This window comes from Pangasianodon hypophthalmus, chromosome 24 (genome assembly GCF_027358585.1).
Source record: "Pangasianodon hypophthalmus isolate fPanHyp1 chromosome 24, fPanHyp1.pri, whole genome shotgun sequence".
NCBI lineage: Eukaryota > Metazoa > Chordata > Actinopteri > Siluriformes > Pangasiidae > Pangasianodon > Pangasianodon hypophthalmus.
In genome coordinates this window covers 12484560-12503036 of record NC_069733.1, presented here as the reverse complement: position 1 = coordinate 12503036, position 18477 = coordinate 12484560, and the positions used below count along the sequence as shown (strand labels likewise).

At 38.6% G+C, this 18477-nt stretch overlaps 1 protein-coding gene across 2 annotated transcripts in view; it reads left to right on the top strand.

Annotated features, from left to right (window-relative positions):
- Nucleotides 1–18477, top strand: part of rasgef1ba (RasGEF domain family, member 1Ba) — a 60979-nt gene that overhangs the window by 29168 nt on the left and 13334 nt on the right. The window contains exons 1-3 of one of the 2 annotated variants that reach the window (XM_034299120.2): nt 13838–14099; nt 18001–18183; nt 18321–18443. In XM_034299120.2, coding sequence (XP_034155011.1) covers nt 18007–18183; nt 18321–18443 — 300 coding nt within the window. In that variant the 5' untranslated portion in view covers nt 13838–14099; nt 18001–18006. Of the gene's footprint in view, nt 1–13837; nt 14100–18000; nt 18184–18320; nt 18444–18477 lie in introns of those variants that run through there. The other variant, XM_034299119.2, reaches the window with a different exon arrangement.

The following is an 18477-nucleotide window of genomic DNA, read 5'->3' as shown; positions in this document are numbered from 1 at the left end:
ATAAAACACATACACTTTTATTCAACCTTGTTCTCAAGTCAGAATGTCCTAAACATAATGTATACAATAGAAATATGATTTCTTTTTTTCTGTTTTTTGTTTATTTTTTAGGCACATAAAGTTGGAAAATTTTGGTGTTGTTTCACCTTTATTTAAAAACAAGAACATACATTTTAAGAACTGTGTTTTTGAGGCAGATGAGAGGAAAGAAAGATTCACATCCTGTTACCATCAAACCATGTGTGTATGCAAACTTGTGTGTTTTTAATGAGGCTGCTGGAGAGAACAGCCACGTCTCACATTTTAATCCCTTCTGCCTGTCTGACTTAATGAATGATGAATGAATATACCTGCCTAGCTAGATCATATTGAATCACCACTGGCAAGGATATGAAAGCTATACATTGCCCAAGACAATAAGACTCGAGCCAACTAATCGCTTAAATTCTGACATCATAATGCTCTCTGATTACCCCTATGGAAAATTTAACCCCTATTGTGAAAAAGTTGTATTAACTTAAATCAAAATATTGGTGCTCTTTTCTATTTTACAAGACAGAAACACACATTTCTTTGTTTTTTGCCAAAAACTTTATATGATCATGATCATATGCTTAAAATTGTAACTCATTGTTTATCTAATTGCATTTTTCCAAAATATAGTGTAAGATGTAGTTATACTAACTTTAGATAATGCTTTAGGTGCTAAGGATTAATTAGTGAGTTTATCAAATGCCGCAAGTCTCAGATACAGTGCCTTGCATAAGTATTCACCCCCTTGATGTTTTCTATATTTGTTTTACACCCTGGAATTGAATCAAATGTAATGGGGATTTTACCATTTAATTTATGTAATATGTCTAACATTTGAAGGTTTGGCAGTTTTTTAATAACCAAACCATACTTTTCCAGATCTGTGTCCCGGTCTTTGTGAAGTTTGTTTAGGCTTGTTCTCTAACAAAATGTAAGAACTTTCAGGAACAGGTCTATTTATATTGTGATCATGTGACACTTCAATTGCACACACAGGTCGATTCTATTCAACTTATGTGATGTCTGATGAAAACTGGTAGCACCAGAACTAACTGAAGCATAACTTCCTTCACATATTGTGTCTTGCATTTGTATGGATTGAAATCCCCAAGGACAAATATCTGTATTTGGTACCTCAATAAATCTCTATCTGCTCCGACTTATTCCCTGAATAGATTCTGCTGTACTTTGTACCTTTTTCTGTACTTGCCTGTTTGTGTGCATGCAAAGTTAATCTGATGACTTAATGCCTGCTCATATTCTGGGTGTTATTACAGGGCATTGGGCCATTATTACAGTACATTATTACAGTACAGTGACTTTAATTTGGTTACCTTAGGCTCTGGAATGATTTTGATTTTGACTGTAGGGGACAACACAATTATTATTCTTGCTAATCTTTAGATTAGCTTGTTAGAAATTAAATTTAATTATAGGTAACCAGGAGGTCATGCTCACGTAGACGAATCACAGACATCTGGGCTTGCATAAACAGCTGTGGTCATTATTGGTGGGTAAGTCATACATCATATATTTTCTTTGTACTGTAACAAATATGATTATGTGTTAATTGAAATGACACAGAAAATCAACACATGAAATTAGGCATATTCAGCACATAGATTGTCAAATAAACCTAGAACACCAAATGCATGTTAGCAAACAGTTCATACTCATATTTCATTAAACATTTTAAACTATAGGCTTTTTTTAATCCAAACATAAGTGCTAGCCTGAAGACTGAGTATAAGAAATATTAACTCTGCTTTGTGTGCGAGTTATTACACTGACAGTTATGACTATTGCATATCATACGTACCACTGCAACATGCTCATGCTGACTCATGTACATTTCAAAGAGGCACTTTTGACAAAATTTCATTGTTGTCTGTTTTACTTGGAAAACACCATCATCAGTTGAAGTCAATCCGTGACTTTTTTTAGTCAATATATTCACATGTTGTAGCCTGCGTGAGTGACAAGTTTCATTGTGTGACGTTAATGTTAATGAATGTACAAACTGTATAGAGCAACTTTCCTGAACCACTTTTTATATAAATTCAAAATGTATATATTTTCGCATATAAATTTGAGCACAAATTTAGAGCTGAGCACTCCTGGTTCTCAAATTTTTTCAGCCAGAAAGAACTACCTATATAGCACACATACACTATATGGCCAAAAGTATGTGGACACATGACCATCACAGCCAGATGTGCTGTTCAACATCCCTTTCCAATACCATAGGCATTAATATGAATCCATTAATATGGGAAGGCTTTCCACTACAATTTGGAGCGTGGCTGTGGGGATTTGTGCTCATTCAGCCATTAGAGCATTAGTGAGGTCAGGCGCTGATGTTGGGTGAGGAGGCCTGGTTCTCAGCCGGTGTTCCAGTTCATCCCAGTGGAGTTGAGTTCAGGGCTTTGTGCAGGACACTCAAGTTCTTCCACTCCAACCTTGGCAAACTCTGTTTTCGTGGACCTCACTTTATGCACAGGGACACTGTCATGCTGGAACGTGTTGGGGCCAGTTAGTTCCAGTGAAGGAAAATTGTAATGCTACAGCATATAAAGCCATCCTATACAATTGTGTGCTTCCAACTTTGTGGCAGCAGTTTTGGGAAGACCCACATATGGCTGTGATGGTGAGATGTCCACATACTTTTGGCCATATAGTGTACATCGGCAAAACATATGCAGTTTACATCTCAACAATGTTGCAACATCATTTACTAATTGGAAATACATTTTAGCTTTTCATCAATATACTTTCAGTATATATATGTATCCATGTCACTTTATCCTTCAGTATAATGTGTGATTTAAACCCTTGAGTATTGTTAGGCAGCATTCCCTCTTAGGGGTGATTTATTAAATCTCTACACTTTCACCATGTGAATGATAAATTCTGCTCAACTTTCCTTCATACAAATCAACATAGCCTACATTTTTGGGGCTTTGCTTAGCAGCATAACGCACAACTGACTACAGTTAGCAAACCGAATAAATTCCAACTTGTCTACAGCTATATGCAGCAGAATGTTAAGAACATCCATTAACAATTAAAGGATGTAATCACTTCAGTTTGCCTCTTACACCAAATGTAGTAGATCAGATAAGACTATGGTATCTGAAGTTTGCTTCTGTAGTTTTGTACCAATGCTATAAAGCTTATGTAGTTAACAATTAAGCGCAGCTTTTAGCTGCTAGGCTAGTTTAATTCAAACTGCTTGTCTAAATCATCACACAACCGCCTCAAAAAGATAGAGCCCCAAAAACAGCAGATTAAATTCATAATTTGTCTTTGTGACAATATCACAGGCATCCTGGTGCTTTAAGACACTTTGTGTCCTGTGTTGATGTGCATGATGTGTGAGTTAACATCACATGCATTCACGGATGTTGAACCATTGTTACACATCAATACAATGAGTGAGGAGTGAAGGTGTGGAAAGATCTTCTGAGAGTAGGATGTTAACTGGTTAAATGTTTTATGTCTTTTTTTTCTGTCTTATCTATTCTATTCCCTTTCTCTTCCTCCTTACTCTCTCGACTCCCATTTAAGTGATAGCACTGAAAACAGACATACACTGTAAAAGACAAACCTTGGGTGGGATGAGAACCTTGGGTGTTACTGCTGATAGTTCTCTTGTTTAGGCCCAACTTGTTTTCTTTGCCATATACAATACACTATTTTTAAGCAACTGTGTACAAGTAGTGAAGAAATTGTCTTAGTTCATATAGGAAAAGATAAGCAAACCACGGACTTTACAATTACATGCTCCTTGATCTGATCTCCACATCACTGGACAAGAATGTTTTACAGCAAGTAGATGCAAATAGATATTTATCATGCATTGCACAAATTTGTGCGATATGAGGTCTGGTTCTTTGATTTCCACCACTTGTTTTGTTTCATTAAATTGCTTTGAGCTTCTGTTCTTTTGGAATGTGAGATGCCAAACAGCTGTGTTTACCACGCTGCCAGTTACTTTGCCCACATCTCTGCTTTTAGTACATCTAAATTTAAAGCACATGTTTATAGTGGCTTTGAGAGAAAAAAAAAACAGCCCTCGCCCTGTAGTATAAGAACCAAAACATCCCAGGCCAAAACAGTGCTAAATTCAGACTCTTCGTTGCATAAGTGTTCTATTGTCCTGCGGTCCAGCATCCTCTCTTTTCCAGGAAACAATCTGCTGCCATTTTCCAGGCTTCTTATTGTGACAGTAACAGATTAAACACAAAGATGAGACAATGACAGAGCCGAACTCCGCTGTGTACTAAACAATCCTGAGTTGCAGACGTAGCAGATTATTTTTGCATCACTTCACAGTGAGATGCCTTCACTCTCGCTTTCATGGGACAAACCAAGCCATGGCCAGCTCTATTTGAGCCAGCTTTGTGTGGCATTTGGCATGGCATCTGTGCCATCTGTCTCTACATTCTTACAGGCTCCAGGGGCATTACCAAGAGTGTCAGGAGAGTGGAGCAGGCAGTCTCTCAGGTCAGCAGGAGAACTGAAAGCTGACCTAGATAAATCCATTTTCAGTGGGTCTCTTTTATAAAAAATGAGTCTGATTTATGTAATGGAATGCATTGGCTATGTTGTGCCATGTTCATCAGACCTCTTCAGCTTTCTCTGCTTAACCTCAGGCTAAAGGCAGAGTCAGTGAGGCTTCTCTGTTAGACTTGAAAGGTTTTGAAAGGACTAGGTCTTATGTAATTCAAGCAGATTAGTGCATGTCTATGTGTGTCGGTTTTGGGTGGCTAATCAGTTGCATCTTTGCATTGTGTGATAGTGACATCACTTCGTGAAATTCACAAGTAATGTGAGAATCCCCACTGAGTGATGCTCAAAGTAGCATGCAGCCACATAGTCGCTCGACTGACCAAGTGTTGTGTCCATTTGTTGAATAAATGCAGGAGTGCAGGGTCAAAAATGGGCTTGTTCAGCTGTCTCAGTGGAGACAGTGGAGAGTAGGACCACCCCTGTGCTGGCCAAGAATGTCATTTCTTAGCCAGCATGTCTAATGATTTCTAAGTACTAAAAGTATTCATATAGAGCTGGTGAGTGCTCTGTAGGACTATTTAGATTTAAAAGTATTTCATTTTTTTTATCACAATAATTAGGACACATTATTGTTTATGGTGCCATCATGATATTGTATTAAAAGTATCATGACTTTAAATAACACTTAGATTAAAATATTCTGAAATGATAGTAGCTGTGCTAATCCAGTGCTTGTAATTAACTTTCTTTTTTAATAATTTTGGACCTTCAGGGACATTTGTGATGATTCTTACAAATCCCAAATTCTCAAAATATGACTTGCTGTAGACTTAAGGCCATAACAACCACCATTTTCATTTAAAGGGTTAGAAAATACCATATGCCTAATAGCTGCAATTTCTATCTAAAGGTGAGATAGTAATCAGGGTGGACAGATCACTTGCCGATGCACCCGGGGCAAGCAGATTACATGTCCGGGCTGTTTGTTTTTATTTGTAATTGCCCAGCAGACAAGTAGATTCAACAACCAGAGAAAGAAAATAAACTCTAAAAGCAAAAAGTGTGTATGTTTAAACATTAATTTACAATGCAGGGGGGTGTGACACAACTTGATGTTGTTATTATAGTGCAAACTTTGAATTCCTGCTGAACAACACACATCAGCCAAGGCATGATATGCCTGATGGTAGAATGATTTTTTTACTAGGTGGGTTAATTAGCATCCACGTTGACAGGTGATCTTTACAGAATAAGGAACACGTGTGTATAGGGAAACACTGATGAAACTTAGTAAAATAAAGTATATCACAAGGCTATATAATATAACTCTCCTGCTAACAAAACGTGCACATCACCTCACAGTTAAACATGTTGGGAGAAAATAAAGATGCTAGTCAGACATAAATATTATTATTTGCGAGGCGAGGAGACAACACCACCGCTTGTAGCTGAAACATTAGCGAACGACTTGTTGGCTTTTTGCCGAGGTCGCAAACACAAGAAGATGTTTATCATCTTTACTGCCAATGCTAGTTTTGCTAAAATGTGGTAACCTGACGTAATTTCTGACAGGATATTTTAGGCATGTTCATTAACAGTGGTAATATTAACTGCTGTAATATTAACTGCTGATGCTAGCTGCATGGGTAATATATACTAACTTGACAGGATATAAATCAACTTCTGGAAAACTACTAACGTGATTTTAACTGTTAATCAGTCCAGAAAAAGGAAATGTTAGCTACAAGACAGGATGCTATGTATATCCAGCTGTTTCTTGACAAGAATGCAGGGTAGTGATTGTATTTAGACACATTTTTATATAGAACATCTGAAGTATGCACGATGGCCATGTCCTCATACAAAAAAAGACCATAATCTGTGTAATTGCTTGCTACGACACTAAGTGTTTACATCTAGACTGTTTCACAAGTCTTAAGAGGGAAATGATTCGTACTGGATGTAACAAAAAGGGCCTGAGAACAGGCTAAGAATAGAAACATTAAACAGTGCTTCTTCCTCAGGTGGCTCCATGTTGTTTATTGAGACAGGAGGTGGGTGGATGGCTGGGAGACGACAGCTCTCAAGCACACAACAAGGGCAAAGGGGACAAGAAGGTGGGGGAAGTGGAAGGCTTGGGTGGGACAGAGAGAGGCTGTCTGGGTGTTGTCACCTATTTTCCTCCATTTCCTAAATCACCCCTGACACACACACACACACACACACACACACACAGAGCTCTCCAGCTGGATTGGTCTGAACAAGTTTCCCACATGCCTTCTACAGCCTTTCAATCAGCATGACATTTATTTAGAGGGATTGACTTGATCAGATATTTTTTTACAAATCAGTGCTTTTTGGTGATAAAATAAACAATGCACGATGAATTCCAATATTAAACTCTTGGTGAGTCATATCAGCTTCACAGAATCATTTAAAGTCCAGCCAAAATCTAATTTTACACAAAAGTTAGATCTTACTGGATTCACAAGAAACACACAGTTGTTTCAGCCATATTTGTTTATTCACAGTGGGACTATTGACCCATCAGACATATGGTGTGCATTGCTTATTCCTTGGACACTTCTCCATCTTTTGCCCTCTGCTCTTTTGTCAAGACATTTCTCTCACTCCGAGGCACCTCTATAAAAGCTAATTAAACTGTCAGTGCTGTTCTCTGGATACCCAAGTGACAGATGGACTCATGACTGTGTCTCCAATCCCCTGATTGACTTAACAGATCCCAACTCCACCCAACACTCCAACACCCAGATGGGAACTGGACAGAAAATGGCTTTCCCAAGAAAATGTCAGTACTTTTGGAGTTTGGTTATGTTAGGGACAGCTGGTTAATTACTCATGTAGTGACACAAAATGCACATACAGCCATGTTCGATATCTGCTTTATGGGTTTTGTTTTAAATAAAACCATAAGGAGTTTTTACCATGAGAAAAGATTCGTCAATTCATAATCCTTATAAAAATGCGATGATTTAAAAAGAAATGATCAAACTGTTCTGTAGGCCATTTCTGTCATTTTATACAAGTTATAAAGCATTTTAAATTCATATGACCTGAAGTAAGCTGTCAGCCCACATATGTTTGGCTTTTCTCTCTGAATGTGCTGGACAGGAGACCAAGTTCTTTGCTGGTCCATGTGTTTTTCATTTACTGCTCTGAAACTTATAGTTAACTCTGCTTAACACCTGCTTTTTATATGCACATGTGCATTGTATCCTAAACGTAATCACAGTGTCTAGCACTAAAAAATGTTCACCACTGGAAACAAAGAATAACCGGTATATTTTCCACTGTAATTATGCAAATTTAACATTAGAGCAAACAAATAGGTTAATTCTGTCAGTGTCTTTTTTCCTCCATCTGCATACTTTTCAGTAGATCTTATCTGTCTTCATTCGGGACCTGTTTTATCATGCAGGGCATCAGAGTGAGAGGCAGTGGGGGAGATGATCTGAAAAGCCTCCAGCGAAGTGTTTAATGGGTTATTAACTGCTTCCATGATCCAGATCAAACATAGGCGAAACTGGTAAGAGTGTGTTAATTTCAGTAATGGTCGCTCCTGACAGAAGTGTTAATTGCCACACCTTGGTAGCCGAGTAGAAATTTGAATGTGAATTGTTTTGCCAGTTGTGTCTGATGGTGAGTGCTTCTCCCTCTGCTGTACTCATGAATAATTAGTAAATTCCACTTTTTCAGGAGTAACATTAAGCTGAAGGTTCGGTCCTCATTTCCAGGGTGATTGACATAATGATGTTATTTATGTAAGTACATGAACAGTAAAACTCTGAAGGGGAAGATGCACTGAAATTACAGTTGAAATATATACAGGTCACATTCCTGGTGAATTAAATCCAGCCATATTTCCATATGGTTCTGATCATAGAGATCAAATTTGCCAGTGATTGACTCGACTGAGACTGGGAGTCCACGTGTGTGGTCGTATCTCTTTACTCCGAGTAATGTGCCCTACACTTGTCCTAATGTGGTATGACTGAGGCAGGAAAAGGCAGTCAGCATTGTTAACCTATCCGCCCTGTGGTTTACATGGTGCACTAGGTGTAGCCTTCAGACGTAAGTGAAAATTTAATGGTGGACATATGGCCTTATTGGTTTAAGTGTATTGTACACTGTATTTTGTATTGCACAGCTGTAGAGTATCTGAGCCTCATAACAAGCATTTCAATGTACAGTTATCACTGACATTTTGTGCACATGACAAATAAACTTGAAACTCTAATACACATTTTTATCCAGAGAGATATATAAATAAAGAAAGAAACATAAGAAAAATAAGAAAGAATTTCAAGGTCTAATTAAGCAGGGAATCTGTATCAACAGCAGTATCATCTTACCAAAACATCTTGGCTTTCTTTTCAGATTTAACAGATTGAGTAAACAGTGCCAGTTAATCCTATTTTAAGTTAGTGAGAAAATAACAGAACAGCCACGTTTTGAGAAACTTGTATTCAGCATCCTTAAATGGTTTTTAATCTCAGGAAACACTTCTTTCCTGCCTCAACAAGTTACTAAATTCAAATAGTGATTCATGCGCATGTACAGCAAGTCTGAGCAGACGTTTCCGTATATACAGTCTCATGATGTAACGTGAGTATCTAATGCAGCCAGTGAGTAAGGAAGCAGCAGACAACACTGACCTGACTTTGCCCTGTGTATACATGGTTAGCTTTTGGCATGGACTCAAACAGTTTTAGCAATTTGTTTAATGATTAAAATATAAATCTTCCTGCGCTGTAATGTACATTTCCTTTTAACCAGGTTAGTCCCACTGAGATATATGGGTGGCTCCAGGACTGCAGTGTGATTTGCTACTGATATTACATTTACAAATGTGTGTGTAAAAATAAAAATGTTTTAAATAAAAGCAGAATGTTCTTCATAACAACCTATGTGAATGTTTCAGTCAAATAACAAAAACCTCTCTACAGAACATAGAAAACAGAATTTTTGCCTGTCTCAGCCCACTATAACTACACTTTACCTCGAAATATAATAATTTTTGCATTAATGTGTAAATCCATTTAACATCTCACGCTTGAAACATCCTTTTCCATGACGTAGCCATTATAGGCTATAAAAATACTGACATTTTAGTGTCCTACAACATTCACTCAACCCTGTTATCTGAACACAATCACCACTATGAAATTGTTGTTCCTATTTCGGCTGCTCCCGTTAGGGGTCGGCACCGCAGATTATTGGTCCGTGTATTTGATTTGGCACAGTTTTTACGCCGGATGCCCTTCCTGACGCAAACCTCCCCAATTTTATCCAGGCTTGGGACCGGCACTTGGAGCATGTTGTTGCATGCTGGGGGTGGTTCCCTGAACCAGACTGCAGTAGTGAGAGCGCCATGGCCTAACCACTAGTCCTCCAGGGACCATTCACTGCTATGAAATAGTTTGAATAATCCACAAGTCACATGTTCAGCATAATGTTCAGTAAGTTGCATCATAATTTTCATCATTTCATAACAGTCATGGGAAGAAGGAAAGTTCTCAATTTTTTTCCCCTTTATTTTCAAAGTTAATGCGATACTGACAGATGAGGTCACTTTGAACATACAACCCTTTTTAACCCCAAATTATAGATTGAAATTAAAGCTGTAATTTAAACAAATGTAATGTCCTAATGCCGTTAGCTTGAATGCTAGTTAACCACAATTTTGTGTATTTGCTAATTCTATGTTAAAGAAAACTCAACCCTGTTACTTTAAACATGAGAAAAATATGGCCATTGTCGGCCAAGAATCTTTATAAAAAATACAATATTGTCGCCTGAGATGGGTTAACCCATTTTTTAAATGTTTTCTTAGATTCAATGTCACAAATCTGTTTAATGGGATGAATGGCACCCCAATCCTGGAAATACCCGAAATATTTTACAAGGGAGATCTGCTCAAAAGGGCAACAACACGTGATTCTAAACATGACAGGAAAAAACATGACCACAATACAAAAAATACAGTACAATAGTAATTTCAGTTAAAAACAACACCAACTACTACTACTACTACTACTACTAATGGACAGTGTGTAAATGCAAGCTAATAAATTCCTCATGTATTCTAGCCAGGCTGAATTGAGGTTGAGCTGCAGGAAAGGCGAAGGCAAAAATACGCAGAGCAGAATTCATATTTCAATCATATAGCGAGCAGGAGAACATTTTGTGGCATTTTTCATCTGTTACTTCAAAGGCACTGCTACTTAACACAGATGACATGGACTGTGTCCTGCTTTGCCTCTGGGAGAAGAAAATGTTCCTCTAAACAAGATCAGAATGTAGCAATTATAGTAATTACAGTAGTTGTTTCGTAGTTTCTTAGATGTGTGTTTTGAGTACTACGAAAGACACAATGATACGTTTGTGAATTGAGGAAAGAAAAGTATATTCTGCTCCAGGCACAGAAAGGTGGCACACCTTCAGAGAACATGAAAGTAATCTGAAGGAGTCATAATGTCATGTCTCTGTAAACAACTTCTATTATTAACTCCCAAAGCGTCATAGGTGTGTGCGTAATTGTGTGGTGTTGTTCTCCAAACACATTGTTTTGCATGTCTCGTATAAAACAAGCATTTCTTTACTTGACTAACGCCACGAAAACACTTCTCTAGGACACTGAGGCTAGATCCACTGAAAAGTTATTCTATAGTTTCTGATGAGTGACACAGTCATAACATTAAAAAATAGTCATAACAAAAAAAAAAGCCAAAATGTAAACAATAACATGGTGAACAACTGTTTTAGGTTTTTTTTTTCCATACTTGTAACCTGTGAATGATTCAGTCAGTCTCTCACCCTCAGCACTAAGCAGAGGTGTGAATCCCCCAAGGAGGCCTGCAGAAACATGGTCAGCTCCTCTCAGAATGAGATCATCCTCTGCAGTTCGGGGAAATAATTTGGTGCACTACAAACCCACCACAGAAGCATTCGGTTCAATTCAATTTTATCTGTATAGAGCTTTTAATATAAAACATTGTCATACAGCAGCTTTATATGAGGATTTAGATCTCCAACTGAGGTTGCCAGAGGTGATGATAGCAAGGAAAAACTCCCTGAGACAACATCAGGGCGTAATCTTGCGAGGAATCAGACTTATAACAAGTAGATGTGAAGTGAGTAAAGTAGTTACAAGTAAAGTCAAACCTGCTAAGTGTGTTGAAACGATGTTCAGTATGAGCATATTGTGAAGAAGAGTCCTGGGATGAGCACAGTCTTTATGAGTACGGCATCGATTCTTGGGTATAAAACTTCAGTATACAGCTGAAATTGTAAACTGATGATAAACTAGTGTGAGACTTCGGTATTAACTGTTTTTGAGAAATGCAATCGGTCATGTATCCATGTGGGATCTTAATGTACCTCCTCCTCCTTCTTCATGTACACGTACCAGGCTGTGAAATGCATCACTTCTTATATGGTCCATTCTAAGATGCAGTAGCTATGCTGATTTCCACACACCTCCACACTCCAGACGTTCACAAAGAACAATACGATCTTCTCATCAGTAGTTATATAACCATGGGCCTGGAGTGTAGGTGTTGACTATGATAGCTGTGAGCAGTTGTTATTGTCAAAAGTAGCACTCTGCAGCTGAATGAAATAGGATATGCTCAGTTCCATTGTCACCTAGCCTTAGCAGGATCTTTTTGGATGCAGATTAAGGAGATAATTCAGAGAACTCTTTGTGGTTCCAGGAAGCACGTACCCCTGCTGATCTGTTCAAAGGCAGTGTGAATGAGACAAATTTCCAAATGTAATAAGTTAAGATTCCATCTAAGAAGTTTTCTTCAGGTGAAGGTGCTGAAAAATTTCATATTATCTAAAAACGTATATTATGAGAGGACATCAAGTACAGTCCAGATAACCGTGTCATTTTAAGCTAATAAACACTATACCACAATCCCACTTTTTCCATTTTCTATACAAAACCAATATCAGTTCCGAGTATCATCTGATACACAATAGTATTCGAAAAGCAACATCCTTGTGATAACCAAACCCACTCTTTGCTGTGTGACGCTAAAGTTGCCATGCTGTTTGACGACAGTTTGTATTGACATGCAAGATCTGTATCGTGCATTCACAGCGTAGAATACATCAGGGAATTGGATCAGATTTAACATAAGATGTAGTTCATGTTATGAATTCAGTGCAATCCAGCATTCATTGTAGGCCACTTTCAGTTACAGCACCAATTCTCAGTTTTTACAACTGTTACACTATAAACAAAAACTTTTTTTTTTTAGTGGCAGTAATTCACAAAATTGTAATACTCAGATTTTTTTTAAATTGAGTAAGCAATTGTATTTCAAGCTACTACTGAAGCATACTTATTAAAAAGTAACCGAGTAGATGAGCTCTTACCGTCTGAGCTGCAATAAGAGAAGGAAAGCCTTTCTCTGAACTTTTTCTAGCATCTGTTTCAGACTTTGTGGCAGCTTAGCAGTCAGGAGCAGGTCATATGCCATCATTTGCTACATGGTGTCCTGAAAAATACAGGAGGAAGCAAATATCATGTGTAACAAAGATCCATATATTTAGGTGAAGGATTTAATTTGAACAGCCTTGTATAAAGATTGGTGGCTTTTTTCCTTGTAGTGTGTGAAAAGGAACCATCTAACTGTAGATAGCTGTTTGGGTTGTTCAGCTGTTTGAAGCTAGAGACCTTTTAAGTGTAAAATAAATTCCACAGACCTGCTTAATACTGATTTATATCATGAACATTATTCACATGTGTACAGTAATACTTTGTATATTTGGTAGAGCTTTCTATTGCTGAACTTTCCACTGATATAACACATTAGGTACAAGCTGACAGTAGTTTTTAAACCAACCCAAGTCACCAGTCAGGCTAATAAATATAAGAAATCAGTAATAAATATAAGAAATGATATGATAACGATGGGTTGTAATTTAACTACATATTTTTAAATCATGGATCCCTGGGGATCCCCGGAGCTCACTTTGAGAACCACTGCTATATCTGGAAACTCCAACTATATGGATCACCAAATATTGTGACTTCACAGAATTTAGGTTCATTATGCTAAAGGGAAAGAAAACCCCTGCGGGATTCACCACTTATAAATAGAGCACTTTCTGTTTCAAATCAATTCCTCTTTCCCAGTTTGCTGAAGCGATTTTACTTTTGCCGTAATTACCACTGAGAGCGGTCACGCGCCTACGCGGGGGCTCTGATTGGCTTGTTTCAGCTCGCGCGTCATCACCTACTATCACGACTTCAGCGCGCTCTCTTTCTCCACAGTCACTCTAGCGCGAGAGCGGAGCGCGTCTGCTGTACTGAACTCGGAATTATTCATCCTCAAGACAGCGCATATTCTGTGGATTTATCGGTGCTTCTTTGGGTTCTTCACTCAGATGTAGGTGAAAAAAAACAATAAACAGCGGGTTTTTGAAGCGCAGTTGCGTGCGTGCGTGTCCAGCAGCTCTTGGTGCACTTTGACACTGAGTAGACTACAGAGTTGGACTTCAGCCTAGAAGACACTTTGGAGGTGAGATCACTGGATCGGTTTCTTGTGGCTCGCGCGGACCATAGCGGTCTAAGTGCCGAGTGTGCAGGATAATGTGTCGTTTTGTTCTGTAAGTCGTTAAACTTTAAGACAGTCTTGCAAGCTCTGAGAGAAGCAGTGTAACCTGCTGAGGCACATGCAAGTGTTCTTCTTTTTTTAAGAATTTGCATTTAAGGATTTTAATTTAAACCAATGTGTTCTAGCACAAATCTTAATGCTTTGGATCACTGGTAATATCAAGAGAAAATATTCAGCCTTTTAATTTCAGGATTTCAGATATAAAGCAGGTGCTTTACAGTGGGTGTTTATTGAGGAGTGGCTTGGACACAGATTGTACAGTCTGTTTCATATCAATTCTTCTGCCCACTCCAGTTTCAGAGGTAATGTGTGATGCTGAAGAAGGAATAAATACTCCCTTGTTTACAGGCTGCTGTGGTCTATTTTAACTACTAAGATACGATAAGTGGATTCCCCTTTCATTAGAGGCTTCACAAATACTGGAGTTAATCTCTACTCCTATAGCAGGTTCATATCAGCCCTCATGGAGGAGTGTCTGCCTTTTACATGACCTGAATGTGAATTGAAGTAACATTTAACACTCTACTGCATGTGTTGCAAATGGTGTTTGTGCCTTCTAATAGACTAACATGAACCAGTGAGACGTTAGACCCCCTGATTCATGTCTGCCAGGTAACTAAAGGTTCTCAGCAGTGACCAGCACAATTACAAATACAAATCTGCAATGCTTGCCAAGGCATTTTCCCCAGCATGACACAGTTTATAGTAATTTCAGTGAAATACAATCTTCCCTTCTTCCCAGCAAGAAACACAAACATGCCTGCCTGCCTAACATGCTGGAACAGAAACCTAAAACTGAGTGAGGATGTCATTTGTCATCTTGAGCATTAAAAGAAAACAAAGTGCAGACATCAGGAACAGACCCTTTACAGTGTCCATGCTCTGTGTTAATAGTTTTATTGTTGCCATGACTTGTTATCTAACTACTGTAATGGTATTGGCTGGCTTTTTTTTTTCGCCTTGTACATCTTGTGGCAAACTGAGATTCTTCAGGGTTAAAGTACTGTAAACAAGGAGGAGCTCTGTTTGCTTAGTTCCCTCCGACTGCCTTTCAGCACCAGCTTTGGCACAGCTGGTTCCAGAGAAGTGTGGGAATGATGGGTTTCCTGTCACCAAGGTCATTTATTGTCCTGATTTGTGGCCCTAACTAGTTCTTAGCACCTCAAGGCCAGGGTGAGGGTCTTTAGACCAGTGAACTTTTATGTTGAGCAAGTATACCCCCATATATATATATATATATATATATATATATATATATATATATATATATATATATATATATATAATATCTCCACCTGATACTAATGTGCTGATGTGTGTGGAATACAGATGAATGTAGCCCACTACATTTTCCAAGCACGTATAGAGAAGTGTTAATTTCCATGCTGTTCTGAGTTCCCCATTTGAAGAGAAAGTCCCTTATGACTTCTTTTGTCACAGGGAACATGATCGACATGTGACTTCAATATAAATTTCCAGTTTTGAAACTGCCATATATAGAGTCTTTGGACTATATATAGAATTTATGGTCACAGCTAAAAGGGTAGTGTGCCAGTACTTGTGGTTTTCTTATTTTGGTTTGTGATCAACCACCCATTACATAAAAAAAAAAAAGCCTTATCTTCACTGGAGAAACAAGCCATGACTCTGAGTACTTGCACCTGCGTCTGACGAGCAAACACGGTCAGCTAGTAATTAGCTCCTGCTTTGTTTTACGCTTTTATAGGATTAGCTTGTACGGTGGCTGACACGTCTTGTGAGTCTGAAAAAAGGTTTGGGATAGCGAGGACTGGTTTTCTTTCCAAACTGTGATGTTGTCTTGGTGGCCAGTGGAGAGATGCGCAAAAGATCTTACATGTTGCCCACTGGCAAGTCATCTGTGGACCACGGTGGTGCCAATAAGTAAACAAAAGCAACAATTACTGTTGAGGCATCTCTTCCTTAGTTGTTTATGTGTCTCTCTTGTTGGCTAGAATCAAGCTTGGCAACAAAAAAAAACACCACATTTGTTTGAAACTATGACACTCGTCTTTGTTTCTTGACAATAGTACTGATAAGATACTACTTGAATAGTCTGATACTAATGTTCATGTTTACATCCAGCCTAATAATCTGATAATAGTCCTATTAATAGCTCAATCATAATTAAATTTTTAATGTATACTAAATTTGAATTGACATAAATCCAAAAAAAAATTCTATTCAATATTCTGTTAAAAGAGAAAAGAATGTGCTTAAAGATTTAGATGACAATATTGCTTTAAATCTAGACAATTAGAGTACTTTCATAGTTTTTTTGCATATATATTGTATTAATGTATTTGTGTCACAACCATCACATGGTGGCTGCAAAAAACTGTTTCTGTTAGGAAAAAACCCCAGTTAATTTTACGAATTTTAAATGATAATTGAGAGTTTGGGTGTGGTTGGATGTGAAACCAAACTAGTACTTCTAAGCGAAATGACTTGGGGAATGTTTTTGCTGAGACTGACATATTCTGAGACTTGTTAAAACATAAGCGCAATGACACTGAAACTTGGGTAACAGGCTGGACCAACGTTAGCTAGTTGCTACACTGTCAGCATTTAAGTATCTTGTTGCTGTGGTAACATTGACACACTCCTCACAAACAGCTAAAGTTTGTTAGGGTCACTCTGAACACTTTGCAGAGTTTTAAGGTACATATAATTTTTTTTTCGAAGATTGGATGTAATCATAGTCATTGATTATTGTTCCCATCTCTTCATCACTTTGACGTGGTGAGTTTGTGGAACACATGCTGCAACAGATGCGTGTGGGGGCGCAGCCTGACTTTTAGCACCCATTTTAATGCTAATCTCTGCGGTGTTATGAAAAAGGCAAGAAGAGGGGTGTGTAGATAAAGCGTATGGCAATCCCCTATCCCCTGCACACCCGTGTCTAACCCTGGCACTCTTACGCCTGCAGCTAAATGAGGGCCTGAATAGGCAGGCGTCCATTGGGGCTGGCCATTATTTGCAGGTCCCTGAGCGCCTTGTGCTGTGACTGAGGAGGCCTTTATTGAGAGGCCCATGTGTCCTCCTGAGGCTGTCCACCGTCTCTAGGAATTTGCCTGCTCCCATAAAGCAGCAGTGAGATGGCACTACATCTCATCCTAGGACATTAGAGCTTGAATTGACATTAGGCTGAATACAGTACACAAACTCCTTTGACTCAGGAAGTGCCCAGGGTGAAGGGTTGCACGTGGCAGACATGAGAAGTGTGTGGAACGAACCACGTCATTTCTTAATGCTACAAGCTTAAACGTTTTCATGGTACGTGATGTTCTCAGAAGCACTAATTCTTATAGGTCAACATGTTCTGTTTGTCTCATCTCAGTAAATAGATTCTCTGTGTTGAGCTGTTCTGAGTGGCCACGTGAATTAAGAGTGAATTAAACTCTTATTTTGTTCCTAAGCCACCGTAGGAGACACTACGCCAGCAGTGCACACGGTCCTTTTGTGTTATTATAATAGATTAGAAAGTTTGTGTTTGTGAGATCATGGGCAGAGTGCATCAGAGTGGATATTAAGTGAAACAGGCAAGGTGTTTGCAGATCTAGATTAATCATATAGGATGTATCCCCATGAGTGCCCCTCCAAAGAAGAGTAATTTTCCACTCAACTTCCCATAATGATTTCAGGGACCTTGTGTTTCAAGCAATGGTAAACAAGATCTTGTCTAGCAGTGTGGACTGCCGTTTAAAAACACCCAAAAGCACCACAAATGCGGCTTTCAAGAGTCCTTAGAATGTGGACTAATTATATCCTGTCTGGCCTTCAACAGGACAAAATGCCTCAAACGCCACCATTTCCAGCGATGTTTGGGTCCAGTGGCTATAACAACAACCTCTATCAGACAAAAGAGGAGGACTACAGCGGCTTATATTACCATGACAACAACCTGGTGTCAGGGTCTCTGGAGGCCCTCATTCAGCACTTGGTTCCCACTGTGGCTTACTATCCTGATGTGAGGACTGGTTTATCTCTCCTACAAACATAACATAGCATATACAGTCTGTAGTCAAGCCTAATCATTATTCTCTGCATTAACTGTGTGATTATTTGCATAGAGTTTAATTAATTCTACCTCATTTTAACCCACAGAGGACGTACATCTTCACATTCTTGCTCAGTTCCCGTCTTTTCATTCATCCACATGAGCTCATGTCTAAAGTCTGCCACTTGTGCACAGACCATCAGAAGCTCAGTGATCCTTCAGCAGACAAGGTAATGATATACTGATCACAATATCATACCCGTA